Source organism: Sinohyriopsis cumingii, chromosome 6 (assembly GCF_028554795.1).
Source record: "Sinohyriopsis cumingii isolate HCF-2022 chromosome 6, ASM2855479v2, whole genome shotgun sequence".
In the NCBI taxonomy this organism is placed as follows: Eukaryota; Metazoa; Mollusca; class Bivalvia; order Unionida; family Unionidae; genus Sinohyriopsis; species Sinohyriopsis cumingii.
In genome coordinates this window covers 61184381-61205388 of record NC_142966.1, presented here as the reverse complement: position 1 = coordinate 61205388, position 21008 = coordinate 61184381, and the positions used below count along the sequence as shown (strand labels likewise).

At 37.9% G+C, this 21008-nt stretch overlaps 1 protein-coding gene across 2 annotated transcripts in view; it reads right to left on the bottom strand.

Annotated features, from left to right (window-relative positions):
- LOC149797059 (scavenger receptor cysteine-rich domain superfamily protein-like) overlaps nucleotides 1-21008 on the bottom strand; it is a 226352-nt gene that overhangs the window by 126637 nt on the left and 78707 nt on the right. For both annotated transcript variants that reach the window (XM_089961739.1, XM_089961738.1), the window contains exon 4: nucleotides 6361-6518. In XM_089961739.1, the coding sequence (XP_089817865.1) occupies nucleotides 6361-6518 (158 nt within the window). The remainder of the gene's footprint in view (nucleotides 1-6360; nucleotides 6519-21008) is intronic.

Genomic DNA, 21008 nt, shown 5'->3' with positions numbered 1-21008 from the left:
ATAAGAGCCAAGGACGAAAGCAGATATCTTGGGAGCCATGATCTTGATGAAGGGAATGATGGTAGTGGCATTGGAGCCAATTTCACGTCGTGACTTTTTCTGGGCATGGTTGTCGATACAACGATAGTCATTTTTCAACTGAATACGTACAGCGTCATGAATCGGTCTGAGGTGACTAACAAGTAGCAGAGGTAATTCGCACTTAAGACGTTTGGAATGTGTGGAGTAGTATAAGTGGAAAATGGGTTACAAGGAACGAAATCGTCCATTGAGATTTTCGTGCCTGTCTCAACGTCTTGATACTTCCTTGTGGCTTTCACCAGCAACATGTACGCGCGAGAAAAAATGTGGGCAGTGACGGCAAAGATTCACTCAAGTTCTCGCTCTGGATATTGTCTGGAGTTGTTGCGGACTTTAATGCGAGACAGGTTGACATTATTAAAGATGTGTTTGTTTCCTGTTGGATCGTTACGCTACGCAGACAGCTGAAATGCCACAAATACGTGTCTATGAAGTTCGCTGTCGGGATTGGTGGCGACTCTCTACGAGGTGGTGACTTGAGCAGCAACGAATTGCTGCATGAAAATGCGGTGTTGTTCGAAATACAGTTTCTTCCTGAATTTGGCTAACATCCATTCCAGTTCGAGCATGTCCGTGGTCGATGGTGTGATTTTGGACATCCACAGCGACAATCACGTCATGGTGAATTGGCTATCGGCAGCAATTGCGGATCTACGCATGTATTGAGCGGGTGAGTCTCTTTCCACCAGCGTGTGCATAACGTCTCTAAAGATCGTAAGTATATCTCGACATTCACCAAAGAGGCTACTGAGAGGAAGAAACAACTAGATCTGGTGGCTAGAATCAGAGAGAGCTTGACGAGTGAGTTCATCTGTTGATAATGATTCAAAATGGGATAGACTCTATGCTTGTTTCTTCAGTTGAGCCTGTAGAGGTGATGATCGGAGGGCTGGTATTTTAAGCTGACTCACATCTATAGGGAACATGGGTCTAAATTTCGATCTATAGGGTTGTTCCCTGGGTCGGATTGGTTTTCTCCAAACCTCGTTGACCTCCTTTGACCTAAGAAGCAGCTTTTAAAGACATGTTTCTCAGCCTCATCCTGAAGTTCAATCCACTGTACATACTGCTAGTGACGTGTAGCGAGTGCCTTAAAAATATTATCTTCTGCGGAGAATCACGAGAAACTCAGCAGCCACGAAATATCTTTCTATGTCTTTATCCCACGTGAACATCATACTGCAGTGATGATTTAAAGATTCCTTAATGCATTTGAGGCAAGCACTATGAGCTACAGTAAAGTTAGGAATGTGACTGTCTCTAGTACGTTCACAGTAGATATAATCTACACATGTTCATTTTTCTTATTGTTGTTCTGGTGATCCTATACTTTGTCCGCTCATGTCTCTGAATGCAACACTGATATTCTAACTTTATAACTAAAAAGGACTTCGTTTGTTCCTGGGAAAAAATCAAACGAGTAAGCTTTTAAATTGGTACGAACACGTTGTCTTTTTTGGACACATATAGATAATTAACACTCACTCTGCTATTGTTCGATTAGTTGTCGTACTAATCTCAGTTGGCAAGTGTTCGTCCTCAGGTAAATCATTGAATCATTCCGTTTTTAGCAGGATCACAAGATAGTGACGATAAACAGTACCGCATCACTATCCATAATATATAAATATTGCTAAAGATGATTGAATACGTGGTCAAACTTGCCACAATAGTATTCTATGAATCCTGTAATACAGGTAATAGCATGAAATTCATTTTGTAGATTATAGAAACGGATATATTTACCGCCTGGGAAATGGGGTCTTCGATACATGCGATGTCTGCGGACATACATTCCACGAATAAGTAGTGGTAAGCACTTCTTGGATTTTCTGTATTGCTTGAGGTTCATGATGATTTCTGCTTCTTTCTATTGTTAGCTCTTTCCAATTGTCGTTTCCATTCTTGTGTATCGGTTTTCTCCGGATGAGTTCTAGTCACCACCATCGCGCTTGCAAAAACATGTAATCCTCATCGTTGTCAAGCTGTATTATACTTTGTTTAATATATGCGAGATGATCGACATATAATAATTTGCGTTCTCCGTTGCCCAAAGGAGGTGAAACGCGAATCATGTGAACAGTGGCTTTTTCATCTCTCATGTTAATTTCATCATTGTATTGTTAGACTTGTCGATTTTTGTCCAAGATGTTGGAAGAGGTTCATTCATCAGGAGTACTGAATTCGATCCAGAAAGGATATTTCGTACGATTGTGGACTGAATAAGGTCAAATATATATTGATCTTCGGCTTGGCGCTGCCTTTTCAACTCTTCTAACATAAACTCCTACAGTTTCGTAATAAGTGTAGTCCCAGTCCTTGCCGGGATTTGATGAGACCTGAACATTTAAATTAGACAGCACAAGTTTAAGCGTTGTTTTAGAATTGTCTGGTAGTCACTTTGAGCTTTAATGTGAAAATAGCCATTAGGGGCTACTGAACGAGTTTCCTTTTGGACGATCTTAACTCTGATGACAGTAGCAATGGATATGAATCAATCATTTCCTCTTCAAAAGCAACTTTGAAATATTTAGGTGACACAAAACGATGCCGTTGCTTTGTTTCTGGCCTCTTCATATAATGGTGTTATATTTGCATGATCACAGACTGTTCTGGATTGATTTGACAAAGTTAGCTCCTAGGTGACAATTTCGTTTTGAACTCTAGCTCACATTACACTAACTGAATTTGTATCAATATTTTTCCTGAAAGTACATCTATGGACATAGTTTGTTTCATGTTTTTTAAGGCACAGTAACACAGTTTGCTAGTAACATGTACTTGCAGAGATATTCGTGTGTTATACCTATTCTATAATGCATGCACAGTCTCGTTTTGGTATGAATCTCTTTTCTCTTCTTTACTTAATTTTCTCAACACTATACTCAATTTTAGTGTTGATAGTTGCATTTTGTAAATTTATATCCCCTTTTGTTGAATTGCTTCTCGCATTTATCAACTGGCTACTTACTATGAGAATTTCCAGAGATTATCTATTGTTTCAAATAAAGACACTGACTTTTCGTCTTGTACTATGAGATTTTATACAAAATACAACAAATATGGGCATATTTAGATACTTATTAACCATAAAAACTGATGCTGTATGGTTTATGTCTTTAAATCTTAGGATAATAATGAGTTCCTCCATTTCTCTTAAACATTTTTATCGTCCATTTGTGATCTTCAGTGAGAAAGCATAAATGGACATAAGAGGTGAAGTAATCGCACACTTTGTAGAACTCTTAAATGTTTGGTTCATAATTCTCAAATTTTAGAATTTAAATACTTTTAAATAGTTTGATTGTATGGTTGTTAATGTTCAGCACTGCATTCGAAAATGGTATCTGAGAAGTCTTAAGAGTATCGCCTTATAATATTTACAAAATTCTGTGCACGAACAATCTTGCATAAATATTACAACAAAAATCTTACGGATTATTTAATTTTCTTGTCATGTAACCAGATTTATGCAGCACTTTCGTAAACAAAAATGTGTATGCCTGTATAATTATTGATTTGGATCAAATATATTAAAGCCTCTTTGCAACGATTTATCGTTTTCTATAATGTATTTGCTGTAAAATACTGTGTCCATAAAACAGGCAAGAATCGAGCCTGTTGCTTTGGTCGACCACTGTCGTTTCAACTTGAACAAACATAGATTCAAACAACTACTATGTATAACTATGTTTTTGTAACTCCTAGTGCATCACTTTATCACTATTTGTATCATATTCATTCATGTCTATAATGTACACAGAATATCTTTAGTTAGATCTGCCTTTGTGACCCGAGTATCTTCAGAGAGTAGTAGTTGAATGAGATCTATAACCAGATGTTTAAGTATGTGTTGACAATTATTAATAATAATCTTAATAATAAGACTTAAATGGAGTGTATGGCTTCATTTCTCAGTGGCTGATAGGGTTTGGACGTTTCTAGAATAATTCTGTAACTTTCCATTGGTTAGGCTAGGTCAAATGTATAGGCCAAAATCAACGCAAAATGAGTAGTGTATTTTGTGACGTGGGGTCTAGTGTGAAATAAAGGCACAATATACAGTATATGAAAGGAGATAATCAAGCAATCAGTTTCATTCCGATGTTTGGCGTCATTCAGACTTATCGTGTTCATGTTGTACATCTGCAGACGTGTTTTATGTTGTACTTCAATGCTATTCTAGAGGAAAAACATTTGTCTGGACGTTCAGTGGAAATAGAAAGTGCTTATTATTTGGAGCATAATATTTTTCTGGACGTCACGGTTCTTGGACCACCAGTACATTTCAGGTTTTACCATGTATACGGAACTTTCCATTCATGTAAGACTCTCATAGACCTTTATAAGGACTAGTTTGGATTCACTTCATAATACTGTAAGTTTTTCTAACGTTTTAATGTATAACTGATAATTAAATTGTTTGCTAAGTTTTACATAACTTGTTTGTTTTGAGGTTTTTATGTTACTTGGCTTGTAACCAGAGAGTCGTAGAACAAGTCAATTGCTACCGTGGCCAATGTCTCTACTTCGGACTTAAAATCGTTCAATCTGCCACTGTAAGTAGAAGTTTCTGATATCGTTGGAAATTTACTCGATGTTAATTTGCAAAAGGTTTCATAATTAAATAATTCAAGGGTGTTGCAGTGTGACCTTCACTGATGACTCTCTCTCTCTCTCTCTCTCTCTCTCTCTCTCTCTCCGCCAAGCGATAACCTGGTTTCGCAGTATATCAAGATATCGTTGTATTGTTAACCATTTGTTTGTTCAATTAAGCCGTACAGTAATCGTAACAGAAAAAGGTATATTGTTTCACGGTTTGAGAACCAGTAGAAACTGTAAGACTAAAGTGCACAAAAGCTTTATCTTAGTCGAATTATTACTTCCTGGTATGAAACGGGAATCTTTATTTTCAAGTATATTGCAAGATGCCCAATATAAGTTTGGTTTTTCACTTTTGTACAAAGGTAATTATTTTGTTTTTCTTTTTGCCGCGCTGTATTGGATACGTGCAGTGAATTGTTACCTGCTTTTCTGAAGAAACAACGAGATTTTGCTAGATTAGATAATATAAATTAGTGTGTTTGTTTGTAAATATCACTCACCATGACATATCCTACAAGCCATACTTTCCAAATGGCGGCTATAGTGTTAATTCCCCACGGCAGCATAGGGTCCCATTTTACTCTATGGTATGATTACATTACTACACATATTTTATAGCCACGGTAATATTATAAAAGAACACAGGCAAAAATAGCTGGAATAACTTATGATATCCTCTCAATTACAAAACCTAGTATGATACCTGAACATAAAAGATGTTAATAAATAATAGAATGATGCAGAATTGGAATGAATATTTTAAATGATGATATCTATTGATCGTTTTTCGTACCATGGCTTGTTTTGTGTCTTTATATTGATTTTATTCAGGTGCAGCATTTCATATTCATACAGTATAATTAATAATAGTAATATTAGTTACATTCAAATTACATTTTCAAGAATCATAATTCAACATCCCTGATAACATTACAGTTTAGCTAGGAATATTAATCATTTTTGATAAGATATTTATAATTACAAGCGGAGTCTATAACTAAGGTGGCACAATACAAATACACGTGTATAATACAACGTTAGTGTTGAAGACCAGTGGATGGCTGAATATTGTATCACCACATGATACGTAACAAGCGCTTTGATATTAGGTGAAACAAGGGGTTATGGCTCGCCCACCTTTGAGATTGGTTGAATGATAATTACTTTATAATTATCTCAGTGACAACTTATGAAACAAAAGAACTGTTATATATGCAATTTCCTGTGGGTTAGCATCACTACAAATGAATGACTTTTAAAATCCAATAAACGTTAGCAATCACAGAGATGTTCCCTTTTGGTTTTCATCACATTTTTAGAACTTTTATTCACACCTGCTTAATCAGTTTAAGAGACTTTACAAATGTTTGGCGGAAATTAAGGTGCATATCGATTGAAGGCAATGTTAATGTTAAGCGTACATTTATGGGTAATCAAAACACTATGTTAAAACTTACTAAATGTAGAAAAACATATATAATCACTTTTATATAACATTTTGCTGAAATTGTTTTGCGTTTGAATAGCATAATACTAATCACGCAAGTAGTAGAAATCCTAAATACAATTTAATGCTGGAAACCTTAGGGTTCTTTTCTTATGTATTCAACGTAACCAGGTGAAAATACACTCCAATGTATGCCCGGTGTTTAAAAGATATGAAGTATTCCTTACCATCAACACATGACACGCCTGCATCATATTCATGTCCACAACCTCCACCTAATCCACACTGATTAAGATGTGTTTCGTTTCCCAGACACATTAGGTTACCAAACACAGTTGGCCCAGAGCCGGCACCAAAGTAGGCCTGATAGACAGGAATGGCATACCTATAACATATGACAAATGCACAGTGTTGATATAATTAGCACATATTAATCAGTCTTTTACTAAAAGATATAAGTATGTTCCCTTGTATACAAACATAGTCACACAGACTCGCATCATGCAACCAATGCATGACTGAAAATGAACTAATCAATGCTTACAAGAAACGAAGCAAATAAAACAAAATTGCGGTAACCACTGACATTGCAAGGAATCGTGGCTATAGTCAAGGACATTGATGTACATTTTTATTTTTCTTCATGTGTTGTGGGGGGGCGGCGTTTTGGTATTTGTTAACATTTGTCTTGTGTTTTAATTTTTTTATTTTTGTTTTGGTTGTTTTAGGGTGGGGTGGGCAAAGGTAAGTAAGATTAAATTACAATTATGTTTACAAAACCAAATTTCCAATATGAGAGAAGATTTACAGCTTCTGTAGCTGTATATTTTGGTTTAGTTTCATTGTCTATTAAGAGTAAACATTCACAAGAGGTCACAAACAGCATTTGTTATATATCTCATTGTGAGATACTAAAATATTTCGGTCGGAGAAAAATGACATTGCCAAAGTGGCGATACTACTTTTATCGCCACTCTAGCGATATCTCTTTCGGAACTATTTCTGTTTCCATTTAGGACGTATATCTGACCTGATATTTGTTATTTTTAGGCCCATTTCATTTGTATTCTTCTGCTCTATCTCTCCTTCTCTCTGTCCTTCCACGTCAGTATCGACAGCTTTTAAATTTGTCCTGTGTACATTTATATAATCATTAAGTTCCATCAAGAAACGCCTTCAAAAAATTCCAAACAGAAAACGGTAGACTTCAGTTATTAACTCTTTTTTAACTAGTTTTCTACATGAATCACGGAAACTCTCAGCTACTCAACCTAAATGACTTATTGCTATGTGTCACCCAACCAAAATGATACGTATACGCTAAATTTGCAAAACCTCGCAGTCCCAAATTTATTGTAAAATTTAGGAACTTTGTTTTACCGAAGTAGTAATGCACCTATTAATTCCACTGGCATATAATGATGTAAGCCCATGCAAAGATACATTTTAAACAAAAAATAATTTATTTTAAAAAAGAGAAACTTTCTTGTTCAGTATATAAAAGTAAATACGTCACTAAGAAGAAACGTATTGGTGCAGATTTCTATACTTCATTATAAACTTTACAAAATCTACAAAATAGAAATGCTTTAGTTTCTTATAATCTGCTGTTCATTATTGTAGCTGTATCTTTCAATTTGGTGGTATTTCAATGCCTCCAATAATATATAGATTCATCTCAGGTTCCATGTAACACTGACTTTAATGAACTTTATTTTATATCGCAATACAAAAGTGACAAGTTCTACTTCATCTGATATCGTATGGAGTTTAGCACCTGTTTCAACGTGGATTCTGTTAAATATTATTCACATCGAATCGATCAGATATAGTTTGCATCTTAGTTTCTCTTGCTCTAAAATTTTTATAGTAATAAAAAAGTTAAATATTCCTTATATGAAAAATTATTTTCAAAGAGACTATGTATCATAAAAACTATACTATTCAACACTCCAATATCATCAAATTACTTTATAGTCTAAGATAAGCAGATACAATCTCACAAAACAGACCATTCCTTACACCACCAAAAATAGTATATATTACACCACCTATGCCATGCTATTAGTTTAGAGTTTAAGACTGGAAGATGAAATCTCTCAAGCCTATAATCACACATCAACTAATCTATGGAACATTCCATTTACAATCCAACATGCCTTGTGTTGCCTTAAAATATAAGAGGAGGATGAAGTCTCACACATTAGACTATTCCTTACAAGAGAAAAATATAATATTCATCACACCAACTATACCGTTTCAACACCCATTAAGTACACTATCCACAAAACGTCATCAATTAGCATAGAGTGTAATAGAAGAAGGTGAAAATATATAGTATCCCCAGTACCACAAAAAAAACACATCCCATCACATTAAATATACCATAAAACATCTAAATACCATCCAACACATCTTATACGCACCATTACAAGCGCCCTATATTATCTTAGAATCTAAGAGAATCAGACGAAATCGCACAAAATAGACTATCCATTACTCACAAAAATATTATACACGCATACGCACACATAGACACACACTAACATGCAAAAATAAAAACACAAAAAGAGTTAGTTTTTGTCAATGTAGTAGTATCTCTTTTCTAGAGATTGGGGTTAGCCCTGAAAAGGATTTATTTTGTTTCAGGTTTTGTCAATTTCTTAACGTATGCAAGGAGGATTGTTCTTTGGCGGTGCAGACTTTCCTACGGAATAAAGCCTATTTCTTCGGAAGGAGAATGAAAACTCCTTGGTGTATACTCGACAATCCACAAAGTCTCTCACTTGTTCCTGCTGCTGTTATTGTTTCTGGATTCTATAATTTTCTGTCCACTATTGCTCTTTTTTCGTTTTTTCTCTTAAGGTATCCTCGATGAGGTCTTACGCCACTTTTCCCATTCTCACATTCTCGCATTTTTGTGTGGCTTCTTCATCTGGTTCTGCATGACACGCTGCAAATACACATGGGCTTCATTTAGCATTGTTAATCTAGAAGACATATGTATGTGCTGACGCGTCAACAATGGATGATCAAACTGACTAACTGACCAACTTTCATTCAGGTCGCATTCGATCATTCGGGCATGCGCGGCCAGTTAATTCCAGGACTGCTGGATATTAAATTAAACGTGTGGGTGGGAATTAGAGCCACACTGCAGCACGCTTTGAAGCATGCAAAGTATACTTCTAAGCTGTGTACGACTCTAGGGCCATTTAAGTTCCACGGAAAATGATAATGACCGGGAATTGTAGCACACATACCCGTCATCAAACAGTCTGCATCGCACAAGACGTCTGGTGGGGATTAATACCCCTAGCACCACCCCGGTTCTGTGCATGCACTTTTATGGGGGCATCTCAGGATTTAGACGAGTGGGAGCAGTCCACATATTCGCCTTATAAAGTCCGAACCTGGAGAGAGGAGAGGGACTCGGGAGGAGACATCAAACAACAGCAGGAATGTTCCCGAAACGCAAGGTAGAGCTAGATTTTAATTTATGTCTAGCTGCATTTAAAAGGGCAAATCATTGTACCAATATTGTGTAATTCACAACATTAATTAGCATCATGATCTTTTAGTTTCACATTTTCCTATCTTGAATTTTAATCTTAAAAGTAGATAGTTATTTATAACTAAAATAATAGATCCAACAGACCAATAAACGTTTGAATTTAGAATGGCGGTCAAATTATCTTATTAGGGTGATAAAAAATGTTATTGAATTGGGATTTCAAACCAATACTTCACAAAATCTTCTTCTTTACTCATCATCTTACATTTCAAATGTTCATCCTTTTTCTATATAATCTCATGAAGGATAAGCCATCTAATTCTTCAAGTCGTCACCAAAACAAGAGGCTAATATATCTTCATATTCCAGCTGCAACATTGGCATCGTGATGGTATCTTTGTCTTTTTCTACTTTTGTATTGTCCTTTGGTTCTGCTTACAAGACGTTTCCCATCTCCAAAGACTTCCCGCAATCCAAAAGGAATAAGATTCTTCCATACTTTTGAATAGTCTAGAACCATTTCTCTCACACTGTTGACTTCTCGTGTTGTCTAATTCCGCATACAAGAAAACGTTCACCGTCTCGGTTAGAACTGTAGGAAACGTAATGCTCCACACGAAGTTGGCCAGATCTTATAGGGTGGAAATGTCCCTGGTCCCTGCCTTGGTCTGGAGTGAGGTCAAAAGCCCACAAAACATAACCTCTTGCATAATAATCGTACGAAATGCACTGACTGCTGTTGGTACATACATGTTCGGTGGCTTCGTTCAGGGACAAGTAAGATCTCAATAATCCTTCTGTTTAAGGTTAGGCCCGAAGGGTCTGGTACACAAGGTTTTGCCGTCTCGACTGACTTCTATTCTGAACACTCTGTAGAGCTTAAACTCGAAAGAACTGGCAGTCATGACTACTTTGAGGATTGCATTGCTGACGGTGCCGATGATTAAACGTTGGGTAACTGTCCTTGGAAAAGATGATCTATTTTAGATCGGAGTCCAGCGGCAATGGTGAAGGTTTTCACTTCTACTCATCGTATCGGATACTTGGTGGTAAATCTGCTCAAAGTATAATTGATGTCGTTTCCCACTTCTGGGAACACTTCCACCCGTCGATTTTAAAGTCCGGCTTCTTGAAAGATGGTTTCGTACACGCTTGCATTGGCTATCGTATGAAAAAAGTTACTGCTTCGATTCAATGTTAGGCGGATATCCAAGCCGTTCAGCCAATACATGTCTTGCAACCACAAAGCCAAATACAAACGATCCATCAGTTCTAAACTTAGCCCTTGCAGCATTTTCTTTCGACGGTCGTAAAATTCCACATTGTGAATACCACTACCACTAGGGCTGTGTCATTGAACTTGTATAAGGTTTCCAAACCGCGCAAGCACCCAATGGTTGTTTTAAGCGTATTTTCCGAACATTAAGCGGTAAGACTGGTAAGGGTAAGTATCCATGTTGATGCGGACCACTTTGTTATTTAGGTACAAATCCACTTTGCTGAACAAGGAATGCATGAAGTTGTTGACAGAAGCTACTTTGGCATCGGCTCCAGGAGCGGTGTCGTCCTTTTTGGAAATATTGGCTTCTTAATTACAAGTAACTGCTATTCAGAGCGATGTAATCTTCAGTCTGTCATTTGATTTGAAATTCGATGGGATGGCGTGGCAAACAAATCATGTTCTGACTCAGAACATTCGCAAGACTCTCAGTGAATCATTTTGTTCTGATTAATGATCAAAAACGTCTAATTCCCTGGTTGTTCTTCTTTTCTTTGCATTCCCTTAACGTGTTTGTAAATTGTCTTGAAGGTTGTTTTTTGTGTGTCTCTTTCTGCTTTGTCCTTTCTGTGGCGTGAAGGAAGAATGAATGCCTTGCTTGGTAGCATGCAGCGAATTTATAGGAGTTCCTCGTCGCACCAAAATGTCTTTTCCAGTTTGAAGCAGCACATTATTACCAGCTCTCAATAAGGCTTCTTTGGGTTTTTATGTGGCTATGATGACATTTTGTAGAACTTTTTTCCTCACGTCAAAGCAGCATTTTTCAAGGCGTGCAATCCTCGTGTCACCATCTGTTTTAAGACGGGAGACACCGAACGAAAAGCAGATTTTAGCACATATCCTAAACCATGTCTTCGCTGTCGAGCGAGTCCTCAGTACGCATGATACACGACTTAAAAGTTGCTAGAGAATCGTTTTCGAAAACGTAGTTTCACCGTGACTTTTCCATTCGAGGATGGAATATTTTGACCCAGACTTTCTTTTATACCAATGTTGAAACGGTCGAAATATGACTTGCTAACAGGCAGATAATGAGGATGCACAAATTTGCGGCGAACGTGATAGGTGTTTCCACCTTCCACGTAGCAACCGTAACAGTATCCACTTTGAACGGAATGACTCGCAGTAAATGTGCGGCTGTGTCTCCCACCACGATATACTCCACCAGGTCGGAGTACGTAGAGATCCAATGCCATCCTTCGTTCAGTTCAACACGGTAACAAAATACTTGGAAGTTGTTATTGATGTCTCTGGAATTTGGGACAATATGAGGTCTCCACCCAAAATATAAAACAATGCAGGAGGCAACGTGATGGACAACGACTTGGCATCCGAAAAGTCACAAGTAGGCAATTCGCTAGTTTGTGGTACTCGATCGAGACACTTAGGTACGTGTTCTCCAGGGCTTTGCCAAACTGAGCGTAGAAAATAATGCCTATTCTTTCTGCCAAATTTTGAGCACTAAAATAAAACCCTGCATGAATTTTCATCCTATAGTTGCTCAATGTAGATTTAGCAATTTTTTATGGATTTGTAGAAACTAGTATCGCTGGCATCCAATTGTTCGTTTAGAATTTCTACTAAAAACATCGTTTTATTTCTACTGACATTTTGGATTTGTGTGGGATGAATGATTGCTACTAATGCCACTTCCCAATACGCTTCGTGATCAAATTAGATGGCCTGATATAATTTGGTCGTGAAACAGCACAAAATGTTCTTAGGAAACACATCGATGAAACTTTCACCGGGTAAAGTGAAGCAAAACTGGTTATTCATAATTCGAGAGTTCTGCTTACCGAGGAGTCACTCGAGGTTCAAGGAGTGTCCAAAAGAGGATTGTTGTTACACTTTTGAATTTGAATGCCATTAGACGCAAGGCACCCGTTGTTGCTAACGGTAGAGTATTTCAGGGATGGATTGGCAGAAGGTAAGCGATGCAACTTATAAGTAAAACAGTCCACAGTTGTTTGTCTCCTTGTTGCAAATTCAGATTGATAATTGTGGCACGAATGACACGGTACTCCACAAAGATTTGCCCAAAAACGCCAATTTGCGTTTTAGATACACGTTCATCTCACAGAAATACAGGGGCTGCTTTTGTAAATCTTCAATAGAAGAACTCGAAAAAGGAGCGGTCGCAGCTACTGATGCTATGTTGAAGGGTATGATATTGCTTCTTCTTAAAGTCTATGAGTTGCGAAGCGTTGATCCAAAGAATCAAACTCGGGGGAGAGCCTTTAGGACGCACTTTGAATTCTTTGACTCGGCGTTTGCGTACTTTACGGGTTCAATGATCGATAATGGTTTCGAAGTCGTATACGTCGTCTTCTTCTTGTTACTCGTTATAACTCGGGCAAGTAGAAAAGTTCCATTTAACATTTCGTCGTTCATGTCGTCCAATATATAGAATCGTGGAAGCCGGCGACGTACTCTTGCAGTGACACGAAACAATTCGGTAATCCAGTTCAATAAATAACCTTTATCGAAAGTGCTTTTGGTTTTGCAAATGCGCACCCAACCTCCCGCCATCATCAGTCCAGGTTTCTTGGGAACAGCAGTAGGGGATGTAACGAACAGACGCTCAAATACGACCACTTCGTTGCCTGTTGTCACTCCGAAGCTCCGATGGTAAGATTAGTTGTTGCTGCGACCAGGCGCAGTAAGTTTTAAGGCTCGCACTAGCTCAGAGCTCGATTTGGAAGTCAAAGGCACGACCCAGGCAAATGATGACACAGTACATTGTATGTGGCCGAATTAGAGACATCAGCTAAATCGGCTTGCCATTGATGATCGTTGCCTTCCACTTTGGTGCGACTTCTGGAAAATAATCGTTGAATGGGTTTGTGTAATGTGAACGTGATTTGTTCCTGTAACCAGCGTTGCACCTGGAGTAAAAGTACACTTTTCAGTTGTTTTAGTAGCACGGTACAAATTTTGAACTCCTCCGTAACCTGCAGGATGGGCAGAATCGTACTAAATGATGGGTAACACATTTTTGATCGGGACTCTCTTCAATAAGTTACCCACTGTTCACTGATGCAAATCTTGATCTGGTAGTTTATTTTGGAGACGTGCCACAGGCGTTGGAGTCGGGGTTGCTGGTGGGGACAAAGAAATGACGTTTTTATTTCTGCTGTCTTTTTTGCTTCTGCATTCCCTTCCTTCTTTTCCATTTCTGTCGAAGGTGGAGATGACATCATATTTTTAACCCAAGTTCTTCTCTTTGCTATGTGGGGAATGGGTTAACAAGGACGCTGCAATCTAACTAGGGATGGGAGCTGACGGTGTTTGAAAGACTTCACGTGCGTTTTGTTTCTCTGGCATTAATGTGGCTGTGTCTGTCTTGGTCACATAAAGTGGTGGTGGTGGCGATGGACTTTTCGTCATAGCCTTGAAATCTTTCAGAGTCGGTTGTTCTGTTTTGTCTAAAGCTTTCTGGTGAAATAGTTGAAGACGTTGCAAAACATGACCTTACCTTTCTGATTTTTCCGTTTTTGACACATCAGTGCGATCAATGAACGATTACAATTCTTGTTGTAAGTGTGACATCTCAGGCAGATAAGGATTGGTAGGTAAGTGAATAGTGCGTTGTTCTTGTCAACGATGGAATTCCATCCATCTTTTGTAAGGTTCTAAAGTCAGCTGTCGTCCTTCCATGAGATTCCTTATCTCGGAGTGTTGGCAAAACTTGTTCCAGCAAGTCCTCTAGCCAACGGATCAACCACTCCGTTAAGTGTGCTATCAGAGAGGTAAAATGAAATCCTCCTCGTTGCACCAACGTCTTTTTCTGTTGACGGACTGTTATTTTCTTTTGGACCATTTGGCAAAGAACGTGTCATGGTTTGACAGAGCTTTCTTTCTAGCATTTTGATAAGGGCATCGCTCCTTTCAAAACATTGAAATAATATTCACATATGGTATTAATAATCAATGATTTAATGAGTTGTTTTAGCATAGGTGGCTAAACGAGAAGGCGGTCCCTTTCTTTTTCTTTTTTGACATAACAGTGATGACTTCTTGGAGGTGACAACTGTTTTCTTTTAGGAGCACAAAAGCCCTGATGCCAAAGTCCGTCACAGGCCTATTTTGCACTGGAGTACATAGCCACCGTTTGTCGGTACGTTCGCAAAGGACTAAATCGTGACAATTGTAGATTGGATAAATCCAGTAGACTCTGTAGCATTCCCGATCTCTCTTGGAGTTTGATTATGTGAGATTGTACTTTTTTAGTGGCTACCTCTGGGGATACCGATGATGAGGTCGTCGCTGAAGGTAGAGAAATTCATTGAGACACGGATCTGCATATTTTCATCAAATTGGGAAAGAGGCGTGATGTGTTTGAGTGGCATCGTCGTTGGCATGAATCCGCCATAGAGTTCTTAACTGTTTGGCTACCACTTGCACTTGAGATTAGCTCTGGGACTTTTATACAGAACCACGTAACGGGCATTGAGACTGATGATGATATGGCTTTACTTTGTTGAAACAAATTTTGGGTAGTATAAATGACGCGGCATTACGGTGATGCCCTTTGCGTGTAAACCAATGTTTAATTTCGTCTTCGTCTTCTCCTAACATGTCGTCGAAGATGCCTTCCACAAAGACGATAGAATCTCCTTGATTTTCTCGAAGGAGGCTTTAAGTCAATTGCCACTCACTGTAGCACCACACGATGCGTTGGAGTGGTCGATCGTTTAAATGGTTTTGTGCTCGATCAAACACTTGACAAAATCGGTTTTGCCTGAACCACTTTGTACGCCACTTAACATGTTAAAGGGATGGCGAAGATACAATGCCTCTCAACTTGAACGATCTAACGTTTCGTTGACGACATTGAAAGTCACAGAGGAAGAAGTAGAAGAGGAAGATGCCGCCTTAGCGTATGTGTTCATAAATATGGTAACTTCATAAATCGCACAAGAGATTTTATACTTTCCAGGACACTTTATTTCAAGTTTAAATTGCACATCAAATACAAAAATTATAAAAACCAAATGGTTAAGTACGATTTTAGTGTGACAAGCAAAACGATCAGAAGGCAATAACAAACAAGTCACTCTACAACATTTTTTACAAAGGTGCGGTGTTCTAGGGACACTTTGTAATGTTCTTGAAGATCCTACTCTATGAACAGTCTCACATATGTCCTCCCTGAATGGCTTTTTGGGGGTGATGATGATGACGACGATACAATTGCTGTCCTGAACTGAGTTGTTTTCCTCGGAGTCGGGTTCGTCTTCATCTGGCACTGTGGCTAACACAGTTTTGAATGTCAGATTTTTCGCTGGACGTTTGAAGTCATTAACATCAATCTTTGGCATAGTTAGCCACTTCTTTTGTCCAAACATCGAAGCCAAGACTTTTCGAATCACGTACATTCTTTCCAGTGAGGGTATGGGTTACATGTTATACACACATCTTCGTAGGCATCCCGAGTCGCCAAAGTTTTATTTATCTTTCATTTCCGTTCAGGTTGCGAATTATCGAGATGAAAGCGCAAGGCTATTACAGAATGAAGCTCTCGTGCACATTTCAAGGATTCTCCATCATGTTTTTGTTGTAGGTACTGTTTGTTAATAGTACACACGGAATCTGCTGGTAAACGAAATCCCAGAGTGGAAGTAACTAACACGTACACCACATGGCGACCCAAATTCAAAGAAAACATGTCTTCTACAACGTTTTTGTAATCCTCCAACGTCTGAGTAATATCATTGATTTCCTTCCAATGAATATGTTGTATCACTACACTACTGATGAAGGTCGTGGCATGGTGGTACTCTGATATAACCAAGTCAGGCAAATGGTGGATGCCCTTAGTAGTTCCAAATCTTGTTGGCAAATGATGTATTCGAGGTAGAGACTAACTTCTGGCCAATGCCATTCAGGATAACTATCAAGAATGGTAATCAAATCTGCTGATGTAAACGATCTATAGATGATCTTGATCAAGAGCAATTTAGTGAGTATGTTCATTTCTTCACTTTCCTCTTGTGATGTTCTCGACACAAAAGTTCCACAGTAACAAATTGAGTTTTACTTCCTTTCAGATCTTCTCTTGTAGTTCGTTTGGCAATTCTCGAATATTACTTTTAAAATAGGATTTAAATACTTGACTCGAGTGAACCAATAATGTTCTCCGTGGTTTGACTCTTTGCCAGTCTGGTTTTGAAAACTACATGGTATGCAAACTTAGCGTAGACACTTATATTACTGGTGTCCCACTAAAGTAAGGTTGTGGCAGTGAGGAGACGAACGAGCAGGAAAACGAGTCTTTCAGTTCCCACTCGTGAAGTGACACACCGCAACTGAAGCAAATGACTTTATCTCCTTCCCCCAAGTATATAAATCCAGCTCTGGCTAATACTTCCGGGGGTAAGACACACCCCACCCCACCCGATACGTTTGCCATTTTCCTATGAACGTTTGAAATCACTTTCAAAGTGACTGCATCCATGAAAATGAGTGTTTGTACGCGAGTTTGAGAACACTACAAGGAAATTGAGGAATAAAGAAACATTAGGTAGACTAATTTAATATTTCCTAGGTGAATATGATCGTTGTTATCATACGTGATCGCCAGATATTTAGTACTCCGGCATTCAAATACTATATTTCCATAAGATATTTTATTGTTAAAATGGGAAGTACATATTGAAAGAATTATTCTCTCTAAAAAGTAGTTCTGATTATTCATTGTATTCAATCATCTTTAGTACATGTTATTTCAAGAGAAAAAAGCAATTGATGTATTATTTTTTATTGTAGTCCTCTCTCAACCAAAGTATATTTTGTGCATAAAATTAGACTGAGGTCAATTTACAGAAATTGTTCTTATCGTTACTGCTCATATTTTTACTGTACCAATTACTGAAACAGGAGGACTCTTTATCTAATGAAACTTAAAGAAATGTAAGCATTCATACTTTTATACCCATCATATATGAAAGACCATTTTGGAAACCTCTTCCAAGCAATATTTACCTGCTTTATGGGCGAAACACTATTGATTTCACCTCCTTGCGCAGCGATAGTTCTTATGGATGTATTCAATGTATTTGACTGGTTACTCCATGAACATTTACTTCTTAAGACGGAGGTTTATTATGATAAAACGTGATTCTAATTTCAAACCATCTTTCAGACCGCTCCGCTGGCCAAGTTGTCTGAGCGTCCGCCTCGGATGTGGGAGGTCGCGGGTTTGAACCCCGGCCTCGTCATACCAAAGACTTATAAAATTGGTACTAACAGCTGCCTCGTGTTGCCCTCAGCATAAAGAGGCTAGTAATAGGACTGGTCGGCCTGGTGTCAGTATCATTTGACTGGGCAGGACATGATGCTACATGTCTGTGGCATAATGTCCCAGTGCTTGACATCACAATCATCTGTCACACGGCTGACATAGTAGCGATATGACTGAAAAATTGTTAAACCTATGTTAACAATTCAAACACACACACAAACACAAACCACCTTACACACGTAAAACAACAAGCAAGTACCTATGAGAGCAGATGGCTGAATATAGTACAGAGATTTGCATAAGGATTTGTAATAAGACTTTGCTATTTATTATCTTCATAAATTATATTTTTTCCTTTGTCAAACAGGTGATAATGCATGGCTATATGGGTCATAATGCTCTGGAAGTATACATGCAGAAATTACTTATATTAAGGAAGTGCTAAAGTTAGAGAGTGGAGTCCTGATCGACTGGTTTGCCAAGAATGGAATAAAAGCCATCCCATATAACTTCCGAGCCATTCACAATGACCACAATTTTTGCACTGAGATATGTTCGCCGTTTTTTATTATATGATATTAGATTGGCTGTGACGCAACAGTCATGTTGCTTTGAGTTGTTATAGATTTCCTTCTGAAATGTGATGAACACATACGTGAAATATTTAGGAAATCTTCAGGGCAAATTAATGTATTTAAGCGCTCCGGTAAATATCGAACTTTAAATTGGACATTGTCTATCTTACACTCATTAATTCTTTAACACTTTAAATACTCTCTTTGGAACAACCTTTCGAAATAGGTACAACGAGTTTATTTTAAAAAAGTATAGCTAAGAGCCCTACACTTATCTATGACGATTATAATAGCTCCAGTGATGAAATATTTACAAGGGTAGGATGATCAAAAACTATTTAAAACGACTTCGAATCATGGCCTTGGAAGATTCATAAAAATCTGTGTATGGCATTTCAACCAATCCATCAATCCGAACTTGTTCAAATAAAATAGTCTCATTATAATCTCAGACATTAATATTTTAGAACTACCTTCATGAAAACAGACACATTTATTAAGATTTCATCGGGGTTTGAATTTCCCGATGTCTGGAGCAGGCTGTTAGATGCGTTTCGGTGAGTAAACTCTATGGTGTCTTCAGCAGGTTCTTGCGGATAAGGGAAGAAGCGACCTGTTAGTATGGTGTAAGTGCAAACATTGTTTCTTCTACAGCAGTGATCTTATTCTTCGTGTGATTAAACCTTCATTTTCTATATTTGAGTTACGAACAGCTTGATATTATTTTGCTATAACTTATAGTTAACAGTATATTCAGCCGAGTTTCCAACATTTACGTTTTCTTTAATTTAATGTGTACTCATTTTAGTTCCAATTTCATTTTAACGTGTGTTTAATGTACATTCTAATCTTTGGTGTATTGGTGATGCAATGACCCTTTCTCTCTGCATTGCATGATTTTACATCATCTTAATTTTCTTGTACCAATTTGCATGCCTTGAACTTTAGACTTTTAAAGAAAATATGTGTATGCATGCACTTATGTATGTGTGTATGTTTGTTTGTTTGTATTGTATTTTATTGTATTGCATTGCATTGTATTGTATTGTATTGTATTGTATTGTATTGTATTGCATTCCATTGTATTGTATTGTATAGGATTGGATTGTATTGTATTGTATTGTATTTGCTAATTGAGCAGTTTAGTTGGTCCAGCATCAAAGTCGTAATCTAAGGGTTTAAGGATGGGTCGGCTGCCACGATGTGACACTAGAAAAGACACTTTGCTGACTTATCAACAGCATGAATTAACAGTAATGTGTGCAGACTTAAGCAAATCAACAAAACCAAAACAAAACCAACTATATTGTAGTTCATATGTATAGATGTATGTATGATGTTGCTGTTGTTGTTGGTTTAACACCACGTATCAGCATAGCATAGGCTATATATGGCGGTCAGTATAACTTGTGAATGAAGAACCCAGAAAAAACCCGGTAAGAACCACCAACCCACGGGAAGCTACTTGCAAGCTTTCTCACAATCCAACTTGATAGAGCCCTAGACTTGAACCCGTGCGGACAGAAGTGAGATGTCAATAATCTGTAAAGGCGGGTTTTTAGATCACTCGGCCACACGGGGGCCCTCGTATGTACGTATGCACTTATGTATGTGTACGTACAAATTGTTTTAATATACCGCTCCGTTGACCTAGTGGTTAGAGCGTCCGCCCCTGAAGCGGAAGGTCATACCAAAGACTTACAAAAATGGTACTAACAGTTGCCTCGCTTGGCGCTCAGCATTAAGGTTTAGTGTTAGGACTGGTTGGCCTGGTGTCAGGATAATATGACTGGGTGGGAAAGCATGCTAAATGTCTGCGGCATGATGCCCATCACTATAAATTGTCACACTGCAGACATCGTAGCAATATGACTGAAAAAATGTTAAAGCTACGTTAAAAATCCAAATCACACACATACACATACACACTGTTTGAATATGATATGATTCTTTTATTGAAACCCAATTTAAACCCAAGTTTGCTGTAATAGTCTCAACGTCTATGAATGTTGTCGTCGCTGTAACATTCAGTTTAGATAGAATGCAACGATATCGCATAAAGTTTTAAAGCCAAACCAGACATTATGGATTGTTAAATTTTCGTCGCAATATTCTTACATACGATCCGCACAACAATGGTATCAGAAGAGGAACATTTGTGCTGTAAATCATATGTTTTCTTAATCAAATCATGGTGACCCGTAAACGTTTCCTCGAAAACGCGTTTGAAACGTGACTGTTCCAAAAATTTCCAAATGTGG